Consider the following 18,988-nt stretch of genomic DNA (forward strand, 5'->3'; position numbering starts at 1 on the left):
TCTATGTTTTTAGGTTTAACAATGATCCATCCATAGATGTTCTCTTACTTACAACTCACGTTGGTGGCCTGGGGCTTAACTTAACAGGCGCTGACACGGTGGTGTTTGTGGAGCATGACTGGAATCCCATGCGCGATCTACAAGCTATGGACCGGGCCCATCGCATTGGGCAGGTAAAAAGTCAGCACGCACAGGTGTTACCTTGTGCCCTGGGAAAAATCACTCCCCCCAAAAGACAGGAAGCCTTGGTTTAAGTGCCTGCTCTTATGTTAGTAAGTGTTGTGACGTTAGGCAAGTCACTTAATTTTGTGGCACCATTTCCTCATGCATTAAATGAGGTGCTTGGGCTAAGAAAACCTGGGAAACTGTCCATTCCTAATATTCTGTGATCGTCTGCAAACATTTTAAGGTCATGGGCACAGATAAAGAAAACCCAGTCCTAATTCAATAGTAGTTAAGTACTTAGTAGAAGTATGCAAGCCCTCTGACTTGGTAAATCTCAAAACTTACCCATTTATTCATGCTACAGTTGCTTAACTTCTTTTTCTCATTCAGAAACGTGTGGTTAATGTGTACCGATTGATAACCAGAGGAACGTTGGAAGAGAAAATAATGAGTTTGCAGAAATTCAAGATGAACATAGCAAATACTGTTATTAGCCAAGAGAATTCTAGTTTGCAGAGTATGGGGACAGATCAACTCCTTGATCTGTTTACTCTTGATAAGGTAAAGAAAGAACTTACACAATTTGTTGTATTTTTAATGTGTTCACAGACTTCCTGGAACTGCTTGGTAAAAGTATTAAAAGGAGGAGCAAAAGTCATTCACTTCAGTATCACCTAGACAACCCTTTGTGGGAATTTTTGATGTCCAGATAAAACTCTCCAGGATACTAGGGGATGTTTGAAGGTCTGACTTTTGATTGATGTCTCCAGTGTCTTCCCCAGATTTTCTTTCCTTAGTCCCTACCTGCTAAAGGACAGCTGTTTCTGGAGTCAGCTAGACCTGGGTCTGTGTTTCTTGCCCTGCCTCCTATTAACTGGTGACCTTAGGCAAATTAACTTCTCTGAGCATCTTCAGCCTTGGCAGGATAACAATGCCTATGTTACTACAGAGTTGTGAAGATAATAAATAGTAGCTATTGTTGTTATTGTGGATGATGGAACTAATATATCAGATAACAATCCATTATCAAAGGATGCACCAGCTGGAAATATTGGTTGATCTAATAATGTAAAACTAATAGGGTTGGATTTAAAGTCCTGTGTAGGTTCAGAAAATCAACTGTACACTCAGTATAAATTAGGGTAAGAAATGGCCTTATATAATGCAATTAAACTAGCTGTAATAACACAATTATAGTGTCCAAATGTGAGAGAAAGTAGTTCCACTCTACTCTGTGTGTGTTAAGCCACACTTAGAATACTGTCTGGTTCTGGGTGCTGCATTTTAAACAGTAACAAATCAGTGAATCCCCAAAAGATGGCCAGAATGGAGAAAGGTTCTTCAATCATGTCACGTAAGGGAGGTTGAAAGAACAAGATCTGTGTAACCCAGAAAAAAGGCTCAAAGAAACATGGATTGCTTCAAATGTATTTTATTCTGTTTGAAACAATATTCTTATGGGTGACTTTCAGCGAGCAGAAACTGGGCTCAAGGGGTGTTCCAAGGAAGCAAGAACTATTGCCATAAAGGATCTTATTGGCAAAATTTGAATATGGACTACATATGAGATCATCTTAATATACCAATATTAAATTTCCTTAATTTGATCTTTGTACTTTGGTTATGTAAGAGAATGTCCTTGTTCTTGGGATAAAGGGGCATAATTATGTACAACTTACTCTCAAATGGTTTTGGGAAAGGCTGATAATTTAACTATATATCTAATACTAACATATACACAGGTATATATATATACACACACACAGGGGAGAAGAATGACAAAGCCAATGTGACACAGTTAACAGTGAGTTCTTTGCAGTGTTCTTAAAATTTTTCTCAAGTAAAAAGCGTAAAATGATAAATTATTAGGGCTGTGGGAAAATAGAATAGGCTATCTTATGAGTTCACGAACTTCCCCATATTTTGAAGTGTTTAACTCTGTTGAAAAAGTGCAATGTTAGAAACAAGTATGATATTTTAAAGGAAAATAAAATTTCTGAAATTAATCTTTCATTTTATCTTTCTGCCAATTTTTCTTAAGGATGGCAAAGGAGAAAAAGCTGACACCTCTACTTCTGGAAAAGCAAGTATGAAATCAGTTCTTGAAAACCTGAGCGATCTTTGGGATCAAGAGCAATACGATTCAGAGTACAGCCTGGAAAATTTCATGCATTCTCTCAAATAACTATCAAATATTGTAAATGCAATTGCTGCTAGTTCAGTAACATTTCTGCTGATATTCAGCAAATTTCAAAGTTTATGGTGAACTTTTTAGCTCAATGTGTAAATAGATCTGAAGAATATTCAGCATAACGCTGGTTCTTGTTTCACTGGGGGGAACAAGTTATTCTCAAACATTTGCACTGTATTAAATTTAAATGTTAATGTGAAATGGTTTAAATTTTACATGCTGAATAGCTGCAGAGCAGAGGAACCAAACCAGGTTTACATGTGCTACCATGAGGTGTTCTTACTGGGAACAAGCCTCCTATCTTTACATAGTAGTCACTTTGTACAGGCTAATATCCATGAGTACTTCAGTGTTCATGTACATTTTTCCTTTTAAAGAGAACTTGTTTTTATAAATGATTAAAACTAGGGCTTTTTTTGTATAAAAGCCTTTAATGAGCCATAATTTTAAGAATAATGACTACAATACTGGTTACTCTTGGAACATGAAAATCTTAGACAATGAATTGAACCAAGCTTTTGGTGGAAACCTTTATATATTTAATGCAAAGGCATAGTGTTGTTCAAATCTTTAACATCATTTTGTCAACTTTTAAAATATATCAACTATTCTAAATACAGGTAATGTTCTATTTAAGGCTATCATAACATCCTATTAAGAGGGTGTTCTTTTAATTTATCTAAGGGCTAGGATATAGCCAGATTCTGAGAACATATCTACTCAATAGGTTTCAATCATATATATATATATATATATATGTGTGTGTATATATATATATACACACACACATATATATATATATAAAATATATATTTTTTGTAACTATGAACCTATACAGTTTTCCAGAAGTAGATTTTACACTGTTTAGAATTTCAAAGCCTATGGTGAAAAGACTGTTTATTGTAGTAATGCATGACTGAAGCATAAAAGGGAGAAATGATTCCTTTATACACACAAACATACATAAATACACATATCTATATGCACAGATGTACCTATCCTGCATCCAAAAGGATGCTTGGTATTGGCACTAAAATCATGTAGTTGTACTGGGCAGCAATAATTGGGCATGAAGCTGATTAGTGTTAGAAAAGTGAGCTCAATAGTGAGGGTGGGTATATGTATATAGATATGCATGTATGTGTATGTATATAATTTTATATATTTCACACATAAATTAATACATGCCTGTGTGCATATATATGTATGGGATATATTTGTATATACATGTACAGGAAATAAACATCCCCCAGGTTTGTGGCTGGCCATACACATAGGCATTGGTTTCAAAACCATCAGACCTCAGCTGTAAAATAACTTTTTGTTAAAATAAAGTTTTACTGTTCTGCAGCATTTAGACATGGATGTGTCACATTTCAGTAGCTTTGACAACCATACTGTAACATTAAACATAGCATTCCACAAGAGAATAAAAAAAAGATTTAACTGTAAAAATATGTGCAACTGTGTGTTATTTGTAGGAAATGATCACTAGAAAAAGCAAAAGATCATTAGTTTAGATATGTTCTAAAAAAGCTCAAGATCTTTTTTCTTACTAATTAAATGGTTATTTTTTCATTATTTAGGATTTATAGTCAAGTTTGGTGGAAGACAAAAAAGGAAATTCTTGACTTTATACAGAATATCCATTGTACATAGCACAGTGAAGCTGTTTGGGGATGTGACCACTCAGAGACAAAAGTGGGGGGACTATAAGAGCATAATAGAAATTACAGAAAGGTAACAGCATTGCATTCACATATCTGTTCCAAATATTTAATCCCAGTACAATCTTATACCTCCCGATTAAAGATAGACCTCCCGATTTCCCAGAATACATGCTGGCATCAGTGGAATCTAAGTGAAATTGATTGCAGGAACATCTGTTATCAAGTGCCAGAGTATTCAGTGTGAATCTACAAAGCAAAAACTTGAGTTGTATCAAGTAACAAAATATTTGCTAGTCACACAAGTCAGTGTCAGACATCAAAAACTGCCTCCTGCATAAAGAAAGGGTTCCCACCAGTCTCTAGTAAATTCCCTCAAACCGGTGAAGTTCTGTTGAAGAATATAGGAGCTGAGATCCTATTATCTGTGTAGGGACAACAGCCATGGTTTCAGGCTCACAGGAGAAAGTAGAGCTATAACTTAATCCTCTCCATAAAGCCACAAAGACTTCATGTATTGCAACAGGACTAGTAGAACTGTCCAAGAGCCCAGAATCACAAAGTCATCTATGAGAAATCAGAATCCCAGAATACCTGTACCAAAGGTAAGTAAGGTTGGGTTATTTTAAGTGTATAGCTATAAGAACCACAGATTAAGAAAATAACAAATCAACTCTGGGACCCTAGCAGAAGCAAACAAAACTGCCCTATAGGAACAGTTTCAGATAGTGTCCCTTAGGATTACCACAGGGGAAAGCTTCTAAGATTAAACTCACACACAATCTACAGGAGGCAATGAACTGCCAGGAGGAAGAGTCAGCAGATGCAAATAGGAAAATTCATTATTTAAAAACTGCAAATAGGGACTTCCCTGGTGGTCCAGTGGTAAAGAAACCACCTTACAATGCAGGGGACGAGGGTTTGATCCCTGATCAGGGAACTAAGATTCTACATGCCATGGGGCAACTAAGCCTGCGCCACAACTAGAGAGCCTGCGTGTCGCAAAATACAGAGCCCACGTGCCCTGGAGCCTGCACGCCACAACTAGAGAGAAGCCCGCGTGCCACAACAAAAGATCCCGCATGCCTCAGCAAAGATCCTGCGTGCTGCAACTAAGACCCAGTGCAGCCAAAAATTAATCTTTAAAAAATAGTTATTTAAAAAAATAGAATAAAAACTGCAAATAGAATAATCCGAAAGACCATAAAATAATGATTAGATATGAAAGTAAGGAAAACATTATTTAAAAGTTAGGCAAATTTGAGGGCTTCCCTGGTGGCGCAGTGGTTGAGAATCTGCCTGCCAATGCAGGGGACACGGGTTCGAGCCCTGGTCTGGGAAGATCCCACATGCCACGGAGCAACTGGGCCCGTGAGCCACAACTACTGAGCCTGCGCGTCTGGAGCCTGTGCTCCGCAACAAGAGAGGCTGCGATGGTGAGAGGCCCGCGCACCGCGATGAAGAGTGGCCCCCGCTTGCCGCAACTGGAGAAAGCCCTCGCACAGAAACGAAGACCCAACACAGCCAAAAATAAAAATAAATAATTAATTAATTTTTAAAAAAAGGCAAATTTGAAACATTCATAAATGAAAAAAAGTCACTGGAATTGAAAACTTGATAGTCATCAACGCAGATTAGACACAGGTGAAGAGAGAATGTGAATTGGGAGACTGATCTTATAAAATCATCTATGATGGGATACAGAGATGGATTGATAGAAACTATGAAAGGGCAGGCAAAAATCATGGGAGATGGAATGAGAGCACCTAATAATACAGTTCATAGGAGGGTCCAGAAGGAATGGGATATGGGAAAAGAGACAAAGTCGTCTTTGACTTAACTCTGATTATTACACACCCCTGCATCCAGTCTATCAGCAAGTTCTACCATCTCTGGCTCCAAAATATATTCCAAGTCTGTTCACCATTCTCCATCTCTACTACTACTGCTATAGTTCCCACCATCATCTTAACTCTTCAGGACTACTGTATCCTAACTGGTCTTCCTGCTTGCTAAGCCTCCCATGACTTCCTATAACACTCATACTGAATCTGAACTCCTTACCATGGTATATAAGCCCTACATGTTCTGGCCCCCGCCCATCTCTCTCACTTTCAGCATATCCCACCATATTTACCCCAGTCAAGTCAGTCTGTCCCCCTGCTAATGCCTCAATGTAAAACCAAATGTGTTTCCATCTCGATTTTGGTTCTTGTACAGCTTGGTGAATGGTGTCATGGGGAGATATGGAATACTGAAAAAGGAACAGATTGGGAAGGGGGAGAGTAGGAAATCAAGAATTGTCTTTTGGTCATTAAATTGAGATCCTTGTTATATCAAAGGAGAGATGTTGAATCTAGAGCTCAAAGGAAAGGTCAAGACTAGAGATATAAATTTGGAAGATAGTATTTTTAAGGAATGGGACTGAATGAGATCTCCTGCGGTGTTATTTATATAGTGAAGTACTATAAAGCAGTGAAAAATCAATGACTATAGTAAAACATGGATAAATCTCAAAAACGAAGTTGAGTGAAAAAAATAATAAAATATGTATAGTTTCAGTCTATATAAAGACTAAAAACAGGTAAAAATGAAACACTGTTTAGGGATATACAAACAAATCACATATATGGTTATTGCACATTTGAAACAAAAAACTGAGTGACAGTCACATGCACAACACTTATTGATCACTTCCTACTCTGTACCAAACACAATGGGAGAAGCTTAAAGACCAGTGAGGAGGAAGGATACCTTAGCCAACAGCTGATATGGTTACATTAATTTCAGAAGAAGTAGACCTCACGGCAAAAAATACTACTTACAATAAAGAGGGGTATCTCATAATGATAATGTGATTTCAGTTAACCAGGAAGTTATAACAGCTCCAAACTGATATACACCTCAAAATCCATAAAGGAAAAATAGACAACTACATAAAAGGAAATGGACAGGTCCAAGGTCATAGTTAGAGATTTTAACTCACCTCTTTCAGTAGAACAAGCAGGCCAAAAAAAAAAAGCAACAGGATATAGACAATTTGAATAATATGGTTAACAAATGTGACTTAATTGACATACCTAGATATACCCAACAACTCCAGAATACATTCTTTGGAAGCTTGTGTGGAACATTCATCAAAACTGACCATATGCTGAGCCATAATGCAAGTCCTGGCAAATTTTAAGAAATTAAAATCACAAATACAGTGTCCACTTTCTCCACTCCTATTCAGGAGAGTGTAGTATTGGCATAAAGATAGATCAAAGATATACTTGAGGTCCTTCCTTGTGCAATATGGCAATAAAAGGAAAGCACACACATCAGAAAATAAGAGACAAAACTTTTGACTTACAATGGTTGTCTATGTAGAAAATTCCGAAGAATCTACAAAAAAGCTACCAGAATTGAGTTTAGAAAGTTCTCGGGATACAAAGACAATATACAAAAAGTCAAATGTATTTTTATACTTGGCAATAAAAAATTGGAAACTGAAATTTTTAAACATTCTTTTTATAATAGCACCAAAATCCACAAAATAAGTCTTAGAAAACATGTAAAAAGGTTTGTGTGCTGAAAACTACAAAAATGCTGATGAAGGAAATCAAAAAGATATTAAAAAATAGAGATACATATTATGTTCATGGATTCAAAACTCAAAATTGTTAAGATTTCAGTTCTCTCCATACAGATCTATAGACACAAAGCAATTCCAATCAATTTCCAGGAGGACATTTTGTACATATCAAACTGATGCTAAAATTTTTATGGAAAGGCAAAGGAACCATAGTAATCAAAGACAACTATGAAAAAGGAAACAGTTGTAAGACTTACACTGCCAGATTTTAAAGCTTACTATAAATGTATAGTAGTCAAGAGAGTGTAGTACTGGCATAAAGACAGATTAATGGAACAGAACACATTGCCTACAAATATATTGACACTTAAAAAGTCAAATGATTTTCTAAGGTGCTAAGGCAACTCAATGGAGAAGATAATCTTTTCAAAAAGTGTGTGTCCATACACTAAAAAACAAAAATAATAACCCACAACTCCAAACATACCTTATATCTTATGCAAAATTTAATTCAAAGTTAACCATGGACATACATGATAAACCTAAAGCTGTTTAACTTCTATAGAAACAGAAAACATCAGAGAAAATTTTTGTGATGTTGGGTTGGGCAAAGATTTCTTAGAAATTATACTATAAGCATGATCCATAGAAGAAAAAAATGTAAGTTGTACTTTGGAAAAAATTAAGAACTTCCACTATTTGAAAGACACTAGAAAGAATGAAGAGCCACAGCATGAGAGAAAATATTTCCAAATCACATATCTGATAAAAGGCTTATATCTTGAAAATATCAAGAATACATAAAGAACTTCTAAAACTCAGTAAGCAACCCAATTTAAAAACAAGCAAAATATTTGAACAGATACATCACCAAATAAGATATATGAAAGACAAATAAGCACATGAAAAGATGTTCAAAATGTTCAACATCTTTTCCAATAGTGTGTAGTGGTATATCCACTACAATTACACACCTATGAAAATAATTCAAAATTTTAAAAACTGACAATATGAACTGCTGATGAAGATGCAGAGCAAAGTGGTGTGGCCACTTTGGAAAACAGTTTGGCTGTTTCTTAAAAAGTTAAGCATACGCTTACCAGATGACCCACCAATCCCATTCTGAGTTATTTACCTGAGTGTAATGAAATATGTTCACACAAAAACTTGTACACAAATGTTTATAGCAGCTTTATTCATAACAAAGGACGCAAACCACCCAAATGTCCATTAACTGACAAATGGATACATTTGACAAATGGCTATTTGGCCATAAAAATGAATAAAGTACTGATGTATGCTACAGTATGGATGAACCTTGAAAACATTTTGCTAACTGTAAGCACTTAGTCACAGAAGACCACGTAGTGTATGATTACATTCATATGGAACATCCAGAATGGAGAACCATATAGAGACAGAAAGAAAATTAGTGATTACTTAAGGCTGGGAGTGTCGTATAGGTGGGTGATAGGGAAAGGGTTCAGATTTCTTTGTGAAGAGATGAAAATGTTCTAAAATTAACTGTGGTGATGGTTGCATACATCTGTGAATATATCAAAAACCACTGAATTGTACAATGAAAATGGGTAAATTGTATATGAATTATATCTCAAGAATTTTTTTAAAAAAGAGTTTCTAGGGAAAGCCAAAGGAAAGAGGGGAGACAAAAACAAGGACACTAGGGGAAACTGAAGCCCCCAACACCTACAATTATAGCAACATTAAACAGAGCCTAACTCACAGCAAAATAGACATAAAATCTCACACTAAAGGCCTATTTACCTATTTCCCAATACGTCATGCCCAGCTTTCAACAAAAAATTACAAACAAGCTAGGGCAAGAAAAGACACAATCTGAAGAGACAAAAGCAAGCATCATTACCAGACTTTGGAATTATCATATTAGAAATTTAATAGCCATACTACCCAAAGCAATCTACATATTTAATGAGATTCCTATCAAATTATCCATGACATTTTTCACAGAACTAAAACAAATCATCCTAAAATTTATATGGAACATAAAAGACCCAGGATTGCCAAAGTAATCCTGAGGAAAAACAACAAAGCAGGAGGCATAACCCTCCCAGACTTCAGATGATACTACAAAGCTACAGTAATCAAACAGTGTGGTATTGGCACAAAAACAGACATATGAATCAATGGAACAGAATAGAGAGCCCAGAAATAAAGCCACACACCTATGATCAATTAATCTTCGACAAAGGAGGCAAGAATATACAATGAAGACAAGACAGTCTCTTCAGCAAGTGGTATTGGGAAAGTTGGACAGCCACATGAAAATCAATGACATTAGACCACACCATCACACCATACACAAAAATAAACTCAAAATGGCTTAAAGACTTAAACATAAGACATGAAACCATAAAACTCTTAGAAGAGAACATAGGCAAAACATTATCTGACATAAATTATACCAATGTTTTCTTAGGTCAGTCTCCCAAAGCAATAGAAATAAAAGCAAAAATAAACACATGGAACCTAATAAAACTTACAAGTCTTTGTACAGCAAAAACAACCATAAGCAAAATGAAAAGACAACCTATGGACTGGGAGAAAATATTTGTAAATGATGCGACCAACAAGGGCTTATTTCCAAAATATACAAACAGTTCATACAACTCAACAACAACAAAAACAACCCAATCAAAAAATGGGCAGAAGACCTAAATAGACATTTCTCTAAAGAAAACATACAGATGGCCAAAAGGCACATGAAAAGATGATCAACATTGCTAACTATTAAAGAAATGTAAATCAAAACTACAGTAAGATACCACCTCACACCAGTCAGAAGGGCCATCATTAAAAAGTCTACAAATAATAAATGCTGGAGAGCGTGTGGAGAAAAGGAAACCCCCTTACACGTTGGTGGGAATGTAAATTGGTGCAGTCACTATGGAAAACAGTGTGGAGGTTCCTCAAACAATGAAAAATAGAGTTGCCATATGATCCAGCAATCCCACTCCTGGGCATATATCCAGACAAAACTATAATTCAAAAAGATACACACATCCCTATGTTCACAGCAGCACTATTTACAATAGCCAAGACATGGAAACAATCTAAATGTCCACTGACAGATGAATGGATAAAGAAAATGTGGTACATATAGACAACGGAATACTACTCATCCATAAAAAGGAAAGAAATAATGCCATTTGCAGCAACATGGATGGACCTAGAGATTATCATACTAAATGAAGTCAGAAAAAAAAACCAAATACCATATGATATCACTTATATGTGTAATCTAAAATATGACATAAATGAACTTATTTACAAAACAGAAACAGACTCACAGACATAGAGAACAGAACTGTGGTTGCAAAGGGTGGGGTAGGGGAGGGATGGAGTGGGAGTTTGGGATTAGTAGATGCAAACTATTACATATAGAATGGATAAACAACAAGGTCCTACTGTATAGCACAGGGAACTATATTCAGTATCCTGTGATAAACCATAATGGAAAAGAATATGAGAGACTTCCCTGGTGGCCCAGTGGTTAAGAATCCACCTTCCAATGCAGGGGATGCAGGTTCGATCCCTGGTCAAGGAGCTAAGATCCCACAATCCATGAGGCAACTAAGCCCGTGCACCGCAACTACTGAGCCTGTGCACCACAACTAGAAAGCCCCCACATGCTCTGGAGCCCGCCTGCCACAACTAGAGAGCCCATGCGCTGCAACTACTGAGCCCGCGTGCTCTGGAGCCTGTGCACTGCAACTACGGAACCCATGCACTCTGGAGCTCATGCGCCACAACTAGAGAGAAGCCTGCGTGCCTCAATGGCACCGCAACGAAAGATCCCACGTGCTGCAACTAAGAACCGACGCAGCCAAAAATAAATAAATAAAAATGATTTTTTAAAAAAAGAATATGAAAAACAATGTGTATATATATATATATATGTATAATTAGTCACTTTGCTGTACAGCAGAAATTAACACAACATTGTAAATCAACAATACTTCAATACAATTTTTTTAAAAAAGGAAATGCTAAAAGTCAAAAACACTGTAACAGAAATGAAAAATACCTTTGATGGGCTCACAGTAGACTTGACACTGAGTCAGTGGATTTGAAGATATGTCAATAAAAACTTCCCAAACTGAAATGAAAAGAAAAAAAATGAAAAAGACAACACTATTCAAGAATTAAGAGAGAATTACAGTGTAACATATGCATAATGGAATAGCAGAAGTAGAGAGAGAGAAAGGAGCAAAAGAAATATTTTAAGTAATAATGACTGAGAATTTTCCGAAATTAACGTCACAGAGCAAAACACAGATCCAGGAAGCTCCGAAACACCAAGCAGAATAAACCCGTCCCCCCCAGATTTGCACCTAGGCATACCATATTTAAACTGCAGAAATCACAGACAAAAATTTTTGAAAGAAGCCAGAGGAAAAAAACACCTTACCTATGGAGGAACAATGATAAAACTTACATCAGACTTGTCTTCACAAATCATGCAAGCAAAAAAGGACTGGATTGAAATATTTAAAGTAGTGAAAGAAAAAAATCCACCAACCTACAATTCTGTATCAAGCAAAACTATCCTTCAAAAATGGAGCAATAAAGACTTTCTCAGACAAATAAAAACTGAGGGAATTTGTCACCAGTCAACCGCCTTGCATGGAGTATTAAAAGAAATTCTTCAGAGAGAGGGAAAATGATATAGGTCAGAAATTCAGATCTACATAAAGAAAGGAAGAACATGAAAAGGAAGGAAGATAAAATAAAACCTTTTACTTTCAAAATTCTTAATCTAATAGTAACTATTCAAAATAATAGCAAGAATATATTTGGTGATTATAGCTTATATGTAAGTGACATGAATGACAGCCATGCTATAAGGGACAAGAAGGAGGAACTGGAAATACTCTATTATAAGGTATCTGCACTACCCATGAAGCATGGAATAGTGTTATTTGAAAGTGGACATAGATTAGTGTAAATGAAAACTGCAAACCCTAGGGCCTCTAGTAAAAAATAATTTGTTAAAGAAGTATAATTGAAGTTCTAAGAAATGAGAGAAAAGGAACTTCCCTGGTGGCGCAGTGGAGGCCACACTCCCAATGCAGCGGGCCCAGGTTTGATCCCTGGTCAGGGAACTAGATCTCACATGCGTGCCACAATAAGAGTTCACATGCCACAACTAAGAAGCCTGCGTGCTGCAACTAAGGAGCCGGCGAGTGGCAACTAAGGAGCCCACAAGCCACAACTAAGGAGCCCGCCTGCCGCAACTAAAGGAGTCCACATACCGCAACTAAGGAGCCGGCGAGCCGCAACTAAGGAGCCTGCCTGCAGCAACTAAGACCTGGTGCAACCAAATCAATTAATTAATTAAAAAAAAAGAAATGAGAGAAGATAGAATCTTAACAATTTGCTCAGATAAATCCAGAGAAGGCAGAAAAAGAGGGAAAATTTAAAAAGAAAACAAAATGAGAGCAATGTATAATAAACAGCTATAAATATGATAGGTATTAATTCAACTATATGAATACTCACTAAATGTAAATTACCTAAACACACCAATTAAAACGTAGAGACTGAGAGGATATTGGAAAAATGAGACCCAATTATATGTTATCTACAAGAGACCCACTTTAAATACAAAGACATAGATTAGAAGTAAAGGGATAGAATCACCTCATACCCATTAGGGTAGCTATTATTAAAACAAAACAAAACAAAACAAAAAATAGAAAATAACAAGTGTTAGCAATAATGTGAAAAAATTGGAAACTTTGCGCACCCTTGTCGTGGGAGTGTAAGATGGTACAGTCACTGTGGAAAACAGCATGGTGATCCATCAAAAAATTAAAAATATAATTACCACTTGATCTAGCAATTTATACTTCTGAGTATCCAATAGAACTGATAACAGGACCTTAAAGAGATATTTGCACACCCATTTTCTTTTTAAATTTTTGCATTTTATTTTATTTTTTTATACAGGTTCTTATTAGTCACCAATTTTATACACATCAGTGTATACATGTCAATCCAATTGCCCAATTCAGCACACCACCATCCCCACCCCCCAGCAGCTTTCCCCCCTTGGTGTCCATACGTTTCTTCTCTACATCTGTGTCTCAACTTCTGCCCTGCAAACCAGTTCTTCTGTACCATTTTTCTAGGTTCCACATACATGCGTTAATATACGATATTTGTTTTTCTCTTTCTGACTTACTTCACTCTGTATGACAGTCTCTAGATCCATCCACGTCTCAACAAATGACTCAATTTCGTTCCTTTTTATGGCTGAGTAATATTCCATTGCATATATGTACCACTTCTTCTTTATCCATTCGTCTGTCAATGGGCATTTAGGTTGCTTCCGTGACCGCTACTGTAAGTAGTGCTGCAATGAACATTGGGGTGCATGTGTCTTTTTGAATTATGGTTTTCTCTGGGTATATGCCCAGTAGTGGGATCGCTGGGTCATATGGTAATTCTATTTTTAGTTTTTTAAGGAACCTCCATACTGTTCTCCATAGTGGCTGTATCAATTTACATTCCCACCAACAGTGCAAGAGGGTTCCCTTTTCTCCACACCCTCTCCAACATTTGTTGTTTGTAGATTTTCTGATGATGCCCATTCTAACTGGTGTGAGGTGATATCTCATTGTAGTTTTGATTTGCATTTCTCTAATAATTAGTGATGTTGAGCAGCTTTTCATGTGCTTCTTGGCCATTTGTATGTCTTCTTTGGAGAAATGTCTATTTAGGTCTTCTGCCCATTTTTGGATTGGGTTGTTTCTTTAATATTGAGCTGCATGAGCTGTTTATATAGTTTGGAGATTAATCCTTTGTCCGTTGATTCGTTTGCAAATATTTTCTCCCATTCTGAGGGTTGTCTTTTCGTCTTGTTTATGGTTTCCTTTGCTGTGCAAAAGCTTTTAAGTTTAATTAGGTCCCATTTGTTTATTTTAGTTTTTATTTCCATTACTCTAGGAGGTGGATCAAAAAAGATCTTGCTGTGATTTACGTCAAAAAGTGTTCTTCCTGTGTTTTCCTTTAAGAGTTTTATAGTGTCCAGTCTTACATTTAGGTCTGGAAACCATTTGGAGTTTATTTTTGTGTATGGTGTTAGGGAGTGTTCTAATTTCATTCTTTTACATGTAGCTGTCCAGTTTTCCCAGCACCACTTATTGAAGAGACTGTCTTTTCTCCATTGTATATCCTTGCCTCCTTTGTCATAGATTAGTTGACCATAGGTGCGTGGGTTTATCTCTGGGCTTTCTATCTTGTTCCATTGATCTATGTTTCTGTTTTTGTGCCAGTACCATATTGTCTTGATTACTGTAGCTTTGTAATATAGTCTGAAGTCAGGGAGTCTGATTCCTCCAGCTCTGTTTTTTTCCCTCAAGACTGCTTTGGCTATTCCGGGTCTTTTGTGTCTCCATACAAATTGTAAAATTTTTTGTTCCAGTTCCGTAAAAAATGCCATTGGTAATTTGATAGGGATTGCATTGAATCTGTAAATTGCTTTGGGTAGTATAGTCATTTTCACAATATTCATTCTTCCAATCCAAGAACATGGTTTATTTCTCCATCTGTTGGTATCATCTTTAATTTCTTTCATCAGCGTCTTATACTTTTCTACATACAGGTCTTTCACTTCCTTAGGTAGGTTTATTCCTAGGTATTTTATTCTTTTTGTTGCAATTGTAAATGGGAGTGTTTCCTTAATTTCTCTTTCAGATTTTTCATCACTAGTGTATAGGAATGCAAGAGACTTCTGTGCATTAATTTTGTATCCTGCAACTATACCAAATTCATTGATTAGCTCTGGTAGTTTTCTAGTGGCATTTTTAGGATTCTCTATGTATATTATCATGTCATCTGCAAACAGTGACAGTTTTACTTCTTCTTTTCCAATTTGGATTCCTTTTATTTCTTTTTCTTCTCTGACTGCCGTGGCTAGGACTTTCAAAACTATGTTGAATAGTAGTGGTGAGAGTGGACAACCTTGTCTTGTTCCTGATCTCAGAGGAAATGCTTTCAGTTTTTCACCATTGAGAATGATGTTTGCTGTGGGTTTGTCGTATATGGCCTTTATTATGTTGAGGTAGGTTCCCTCTATGCCCACTTTCTGGAGAGTTTTTATCATAAATGGGTGTTGAATTTTGTCAAAACCTTCTTCTGCATCTGTCAAGATGATCATATGGTTTTTCTTCTTCAACTTGTTAATATGGTGTATCACATTGATTGATTTGCGTATATTGAAGAGTCCTTGCATCTCTGGGATAAATCCCACTTGATCATGGTGTATGATCCTTTTAATGTGTTGTTGGATTCTGTTTGCTAGTATTTTGTTGAGGATTTTTGCATCTACATTCATCAGTGATATTGGTCTGTAATTTTCTTTTTTTGTAGTATCTTTGTCTGGTTTTGGTATCAGGGTGATGGTGGCCTCATAGAATGAGTTTGGGAGCTCACGCCAAGGAGTACTTCCCAGAACTTCTGCTGCCAGTGTCCTTGTCCCCACGGTGAGCCACAGCCACACCCTGCCTCTGCAGGAGACCCTCCAACACTAGCAGGTAGGTCTGGTTCAGTCTCCCCTGGGATCACTGCTCTTTCCCCTGGGTCCCGATGTGCACACTACTTTGTGTGTGCCCTCCAAGAGTGGATCCTCTGTTTCCTCCAGTACTGTCAAAGTCCTGCAATCAATTCCCACTAGGCTTCAAAGTCTGATTCTCTAGGAATTCCTCCTCCCGTTGCCGGACACCCAGGTTGGGAAGCCTGACATGGGGCTCAGAACCTTCACTCCAGTGGCTGGACTTCTGTGGTATAAGTGTTCTCCAGTCTGTGAGTCACCCACCCAGCAGTTATGGGATTTGATTTTACTGTGATTGCGCCCCTCCTACCGTCTCACTGTGGCTTCTCCTTTGTCTTTGGATGTGGGGTATCTTTTTCAGTGAGTTCCAGTGTCTTCCTGTTGATGACTGTCCAACAGCTAGTTGTGATTCTGGTGTTCTCGCAAGAGGGAGTGAGAGCACGTCCTTCTACTCCACCATCTTGGTTCCTCTGCACACCCATTTTCCTAGCAACATTACTCCCAATAGCCAAGAGGTAGAAGCAACCCAATTATGCATCAATGGATGGATGAATGGATAAACAAATTGTGGTATCGACAAACACTGGAATATTACTCAGCTTTAAAAAATGAAGGAGGCCCTGCAAAGCCCCCTCCAGGCCACATGGGTCCTGGGGGCATAGGAGGGAGGCTGGGAGATCAGGCAGGCGGGAGGGGCCCTCCAGGTGGGGTCCCCCACCCTCTGAGACCAGAGGCGGGAGGCAGCCTGGGCCCCTTCTGTTCTGTTGAGCCTAAGCCCTACACCCCACACCCCCCAGGGCCTTTTCCAGCCCTGTGGGTCCTAAGCATAGGCCCTGCCCACCGCCCAAACCTCACCCCTGTTTATGCCCCTCCCCCCACATCCAAGGCCTTTTCCACCTTTTTTTTTCCCTCCTCTTTTTTACTATTGTGGTCCTTCTGGTTGTGTTTCATCTATATTTTTATTTTTATATTTTTTCTAACATATCTGTTAGTTTCCTAGTCTAATCTTATTTTTTACTTTGTTATTGTTCTTTTTTTTTTCTGCCCCACGTGGCTTGCAGGATCTTCATTAACGAGCCAGGGGTCGGGCCGAAGCTCCTGTGGTGGGAGTTCCGAGTCTGAACCACTGGACTAACAGAGAACCTCAGACCCCAGGGAATATTCATCGGAGTGAGGTCTCCTGGTGGTCCTCATCTCAGCATCAAGACCCACCTATACTCAACAGCTTACAAACTCCAGTGTTGGAAGCCTCAGGCCAAACAACCAGTAAGACAGGAACACAATCCCACTCATAAAAAAAAGGGAAAAAAAATGAGACAGCAAAAAAATACATCACAGATTAAGGAGCAAGGTAAAAACCTACAAGAACCAAATAAATGAAGAGGTAATAGGCAATCTACCTGAAAAAGAATTCAGAGTAATGATAGTAAAGATGATCCAGAATCTCGGAAACAGAATGGAGGCATGGACTGAGAAAATACAAGAAATGTTTAAGAAAGACCTAGAAGAACTAAAGAACAAACAGAGATGAACAACACAATAACTGAAATGAAAAATACACTGGAAGGAATCAATAACAGAATAACTGAGGCAGAAGAACGAATAAGTGAGCTGGAAGACAAAATGGTGGAAATAACTGCTGAGGAGCAGAATAAAGAAAAAAGAATGAAAATAATTGAAGACAATCTCAGAGACCTCTGGGGCAACACTAAACGCACCAACATTCAAATTATAGGGGTCCCAGAAGAAGAAGAGAAAAAGAAAGGGTCTGAGAAAATATTTGAAGAGATTATAGTGGAAAACTTCCCTAACATGGGAAAGGAAGTAGTCAACCCAAGTCCAGGAAGCACAGAGAGTCCCATAGAGGATAAACCCTAGGAGAAACACACCAAGACACATATTAATCAAACTAACAAAAATTAAATTCAAAGAAAAAATATTAAAAGCAGCAAGGGAAAAACAAAACCTCCCCCTCCCGGGGCTCCTTCCCATGTAGGTCATGAGGCTGGGGTGGCTGTGGCTGAAGGGATGTCAGAGCCCTGCGGGAGCCTCCCTCCGCCATCCTTGTGCTCCCCGGGGCCCCTTCCTCTGCTGGTGCCCCCGGCCCAAGGCAGCGGTGGGGGTGGGGTGGGGGAGGAAGGAAGAAGAAGGCAGCCGAATAACACACAAAGGACTCCCCATAAGGTTATCAGCTGATTTTTCAGCAGAAACTCTACAGGCCAGAAGGGAGAGGCAGGATATACTTAAAATGATGAAAGAGAAAAACTTACAACCAAGATTACTCTACCCAGCAAGGATCTCATTCAGATTCAATGGAGAAATCAAAAGCTTTTCAGACAAGGAAAAGCTAAGAGAATTCAGCACCACCAAACCAGCTTTACAACAAATGCTAAAGAAACTTCTCCAGGCGGGAAACACAAGAGAAGAAAAAGACCCACAAAAACAAACAAGAAAAAGGTAATAGGAACATACATATCGATAATAACCTTGAGTGTAAATGGATTAAATGCCCCAACCAAAAGACAGAGTGGCTGAATGGATACAAAAACAAGACCCATACATATGCTGTCTACAAGAGACCCACCTCAGACCTAGGGACACATACAGACTGAAAGTGAAGGGATGGAAAAAGATATTCCATGCAAATGGAAATCAAAAGAAAGCTGGAGTAGCAATACTCGTATCAGATAAAATAGACTTTAAAATAAAGACTGTTACAAGAGATAAGGAAGGACACTATATAATGATCAAGGGATCAATCCAAGAAGAAGATATAACAATTATAAATGTTT

At 37.8% G+C, this 18,988-nt stretch overlaps 2 protein-coding genes across 3 annotated transcripts in view; one reads left to right on the forward strand and one right to left on the reverse strand.

Moving 5' to 3' along the window:
* The window catches only part of BTAF1 (B-TFIID TATA-box binding protein associated factor 1), a 103,092-nt gene extending 99,281 nt beyond the window's left edge, over nt 1-3,811 (forward strand). For both annotated transcript variants that reach the window (XM_082339377.1, XM_082339376.1), the window contains exons 36-38: nt 14-173; nt 556-726; nt 2,207-3,811. In XM_082339377.1, coding sequence (XP_082195503.1) covers nt 14-173; nt 556-726; nt 2,207-2,350 — 475 coding nt within the window. In that variant the 3' untranslated portion in view covers nt 2,351-3,811. The remainder of the gene's footprint in view (nt 1-13; nt 174-555; nt 727-2,206) is intronic.
* LOC309604695 (uncharacterized protein) overlaps nt 3,540-18,988 on the reverse strand; it is a 33,254-nt gene continuing 17,805 nt past the window's right edge. The window contains exons 2-3 of the mRNA XM_082339671.1: nt 11,667-11,738; nt 3,540-4,617 (exon numbers count right to left, since the gene is read on the reverse strand). Coding sequence (XP_082195797.1) covers nt 4,601-4,617; nt 11,667-11,738 — 89 coding nt within the window. The 3' untranslated portion in view covers nt 3,540-4,600. The remainder of the gene's footprint in view (nt 4,618-11,666; nt 11,739-18,988) is intronic.

The sequence above is a fragment of the Balaenoptera borealis genome (genome assembly GCF_965194805.1).
Source record: "Balaenoptera borealis genome assembly, chromosome: 10".
Classification (NCBI taxonomy): domain Eukaryota; kingdom Metazoa; phylum Chordata; class Mammalia; order Artiodactyla; family Balaenopteridae; genus Balaenoptera; species Balaenoptera borealis.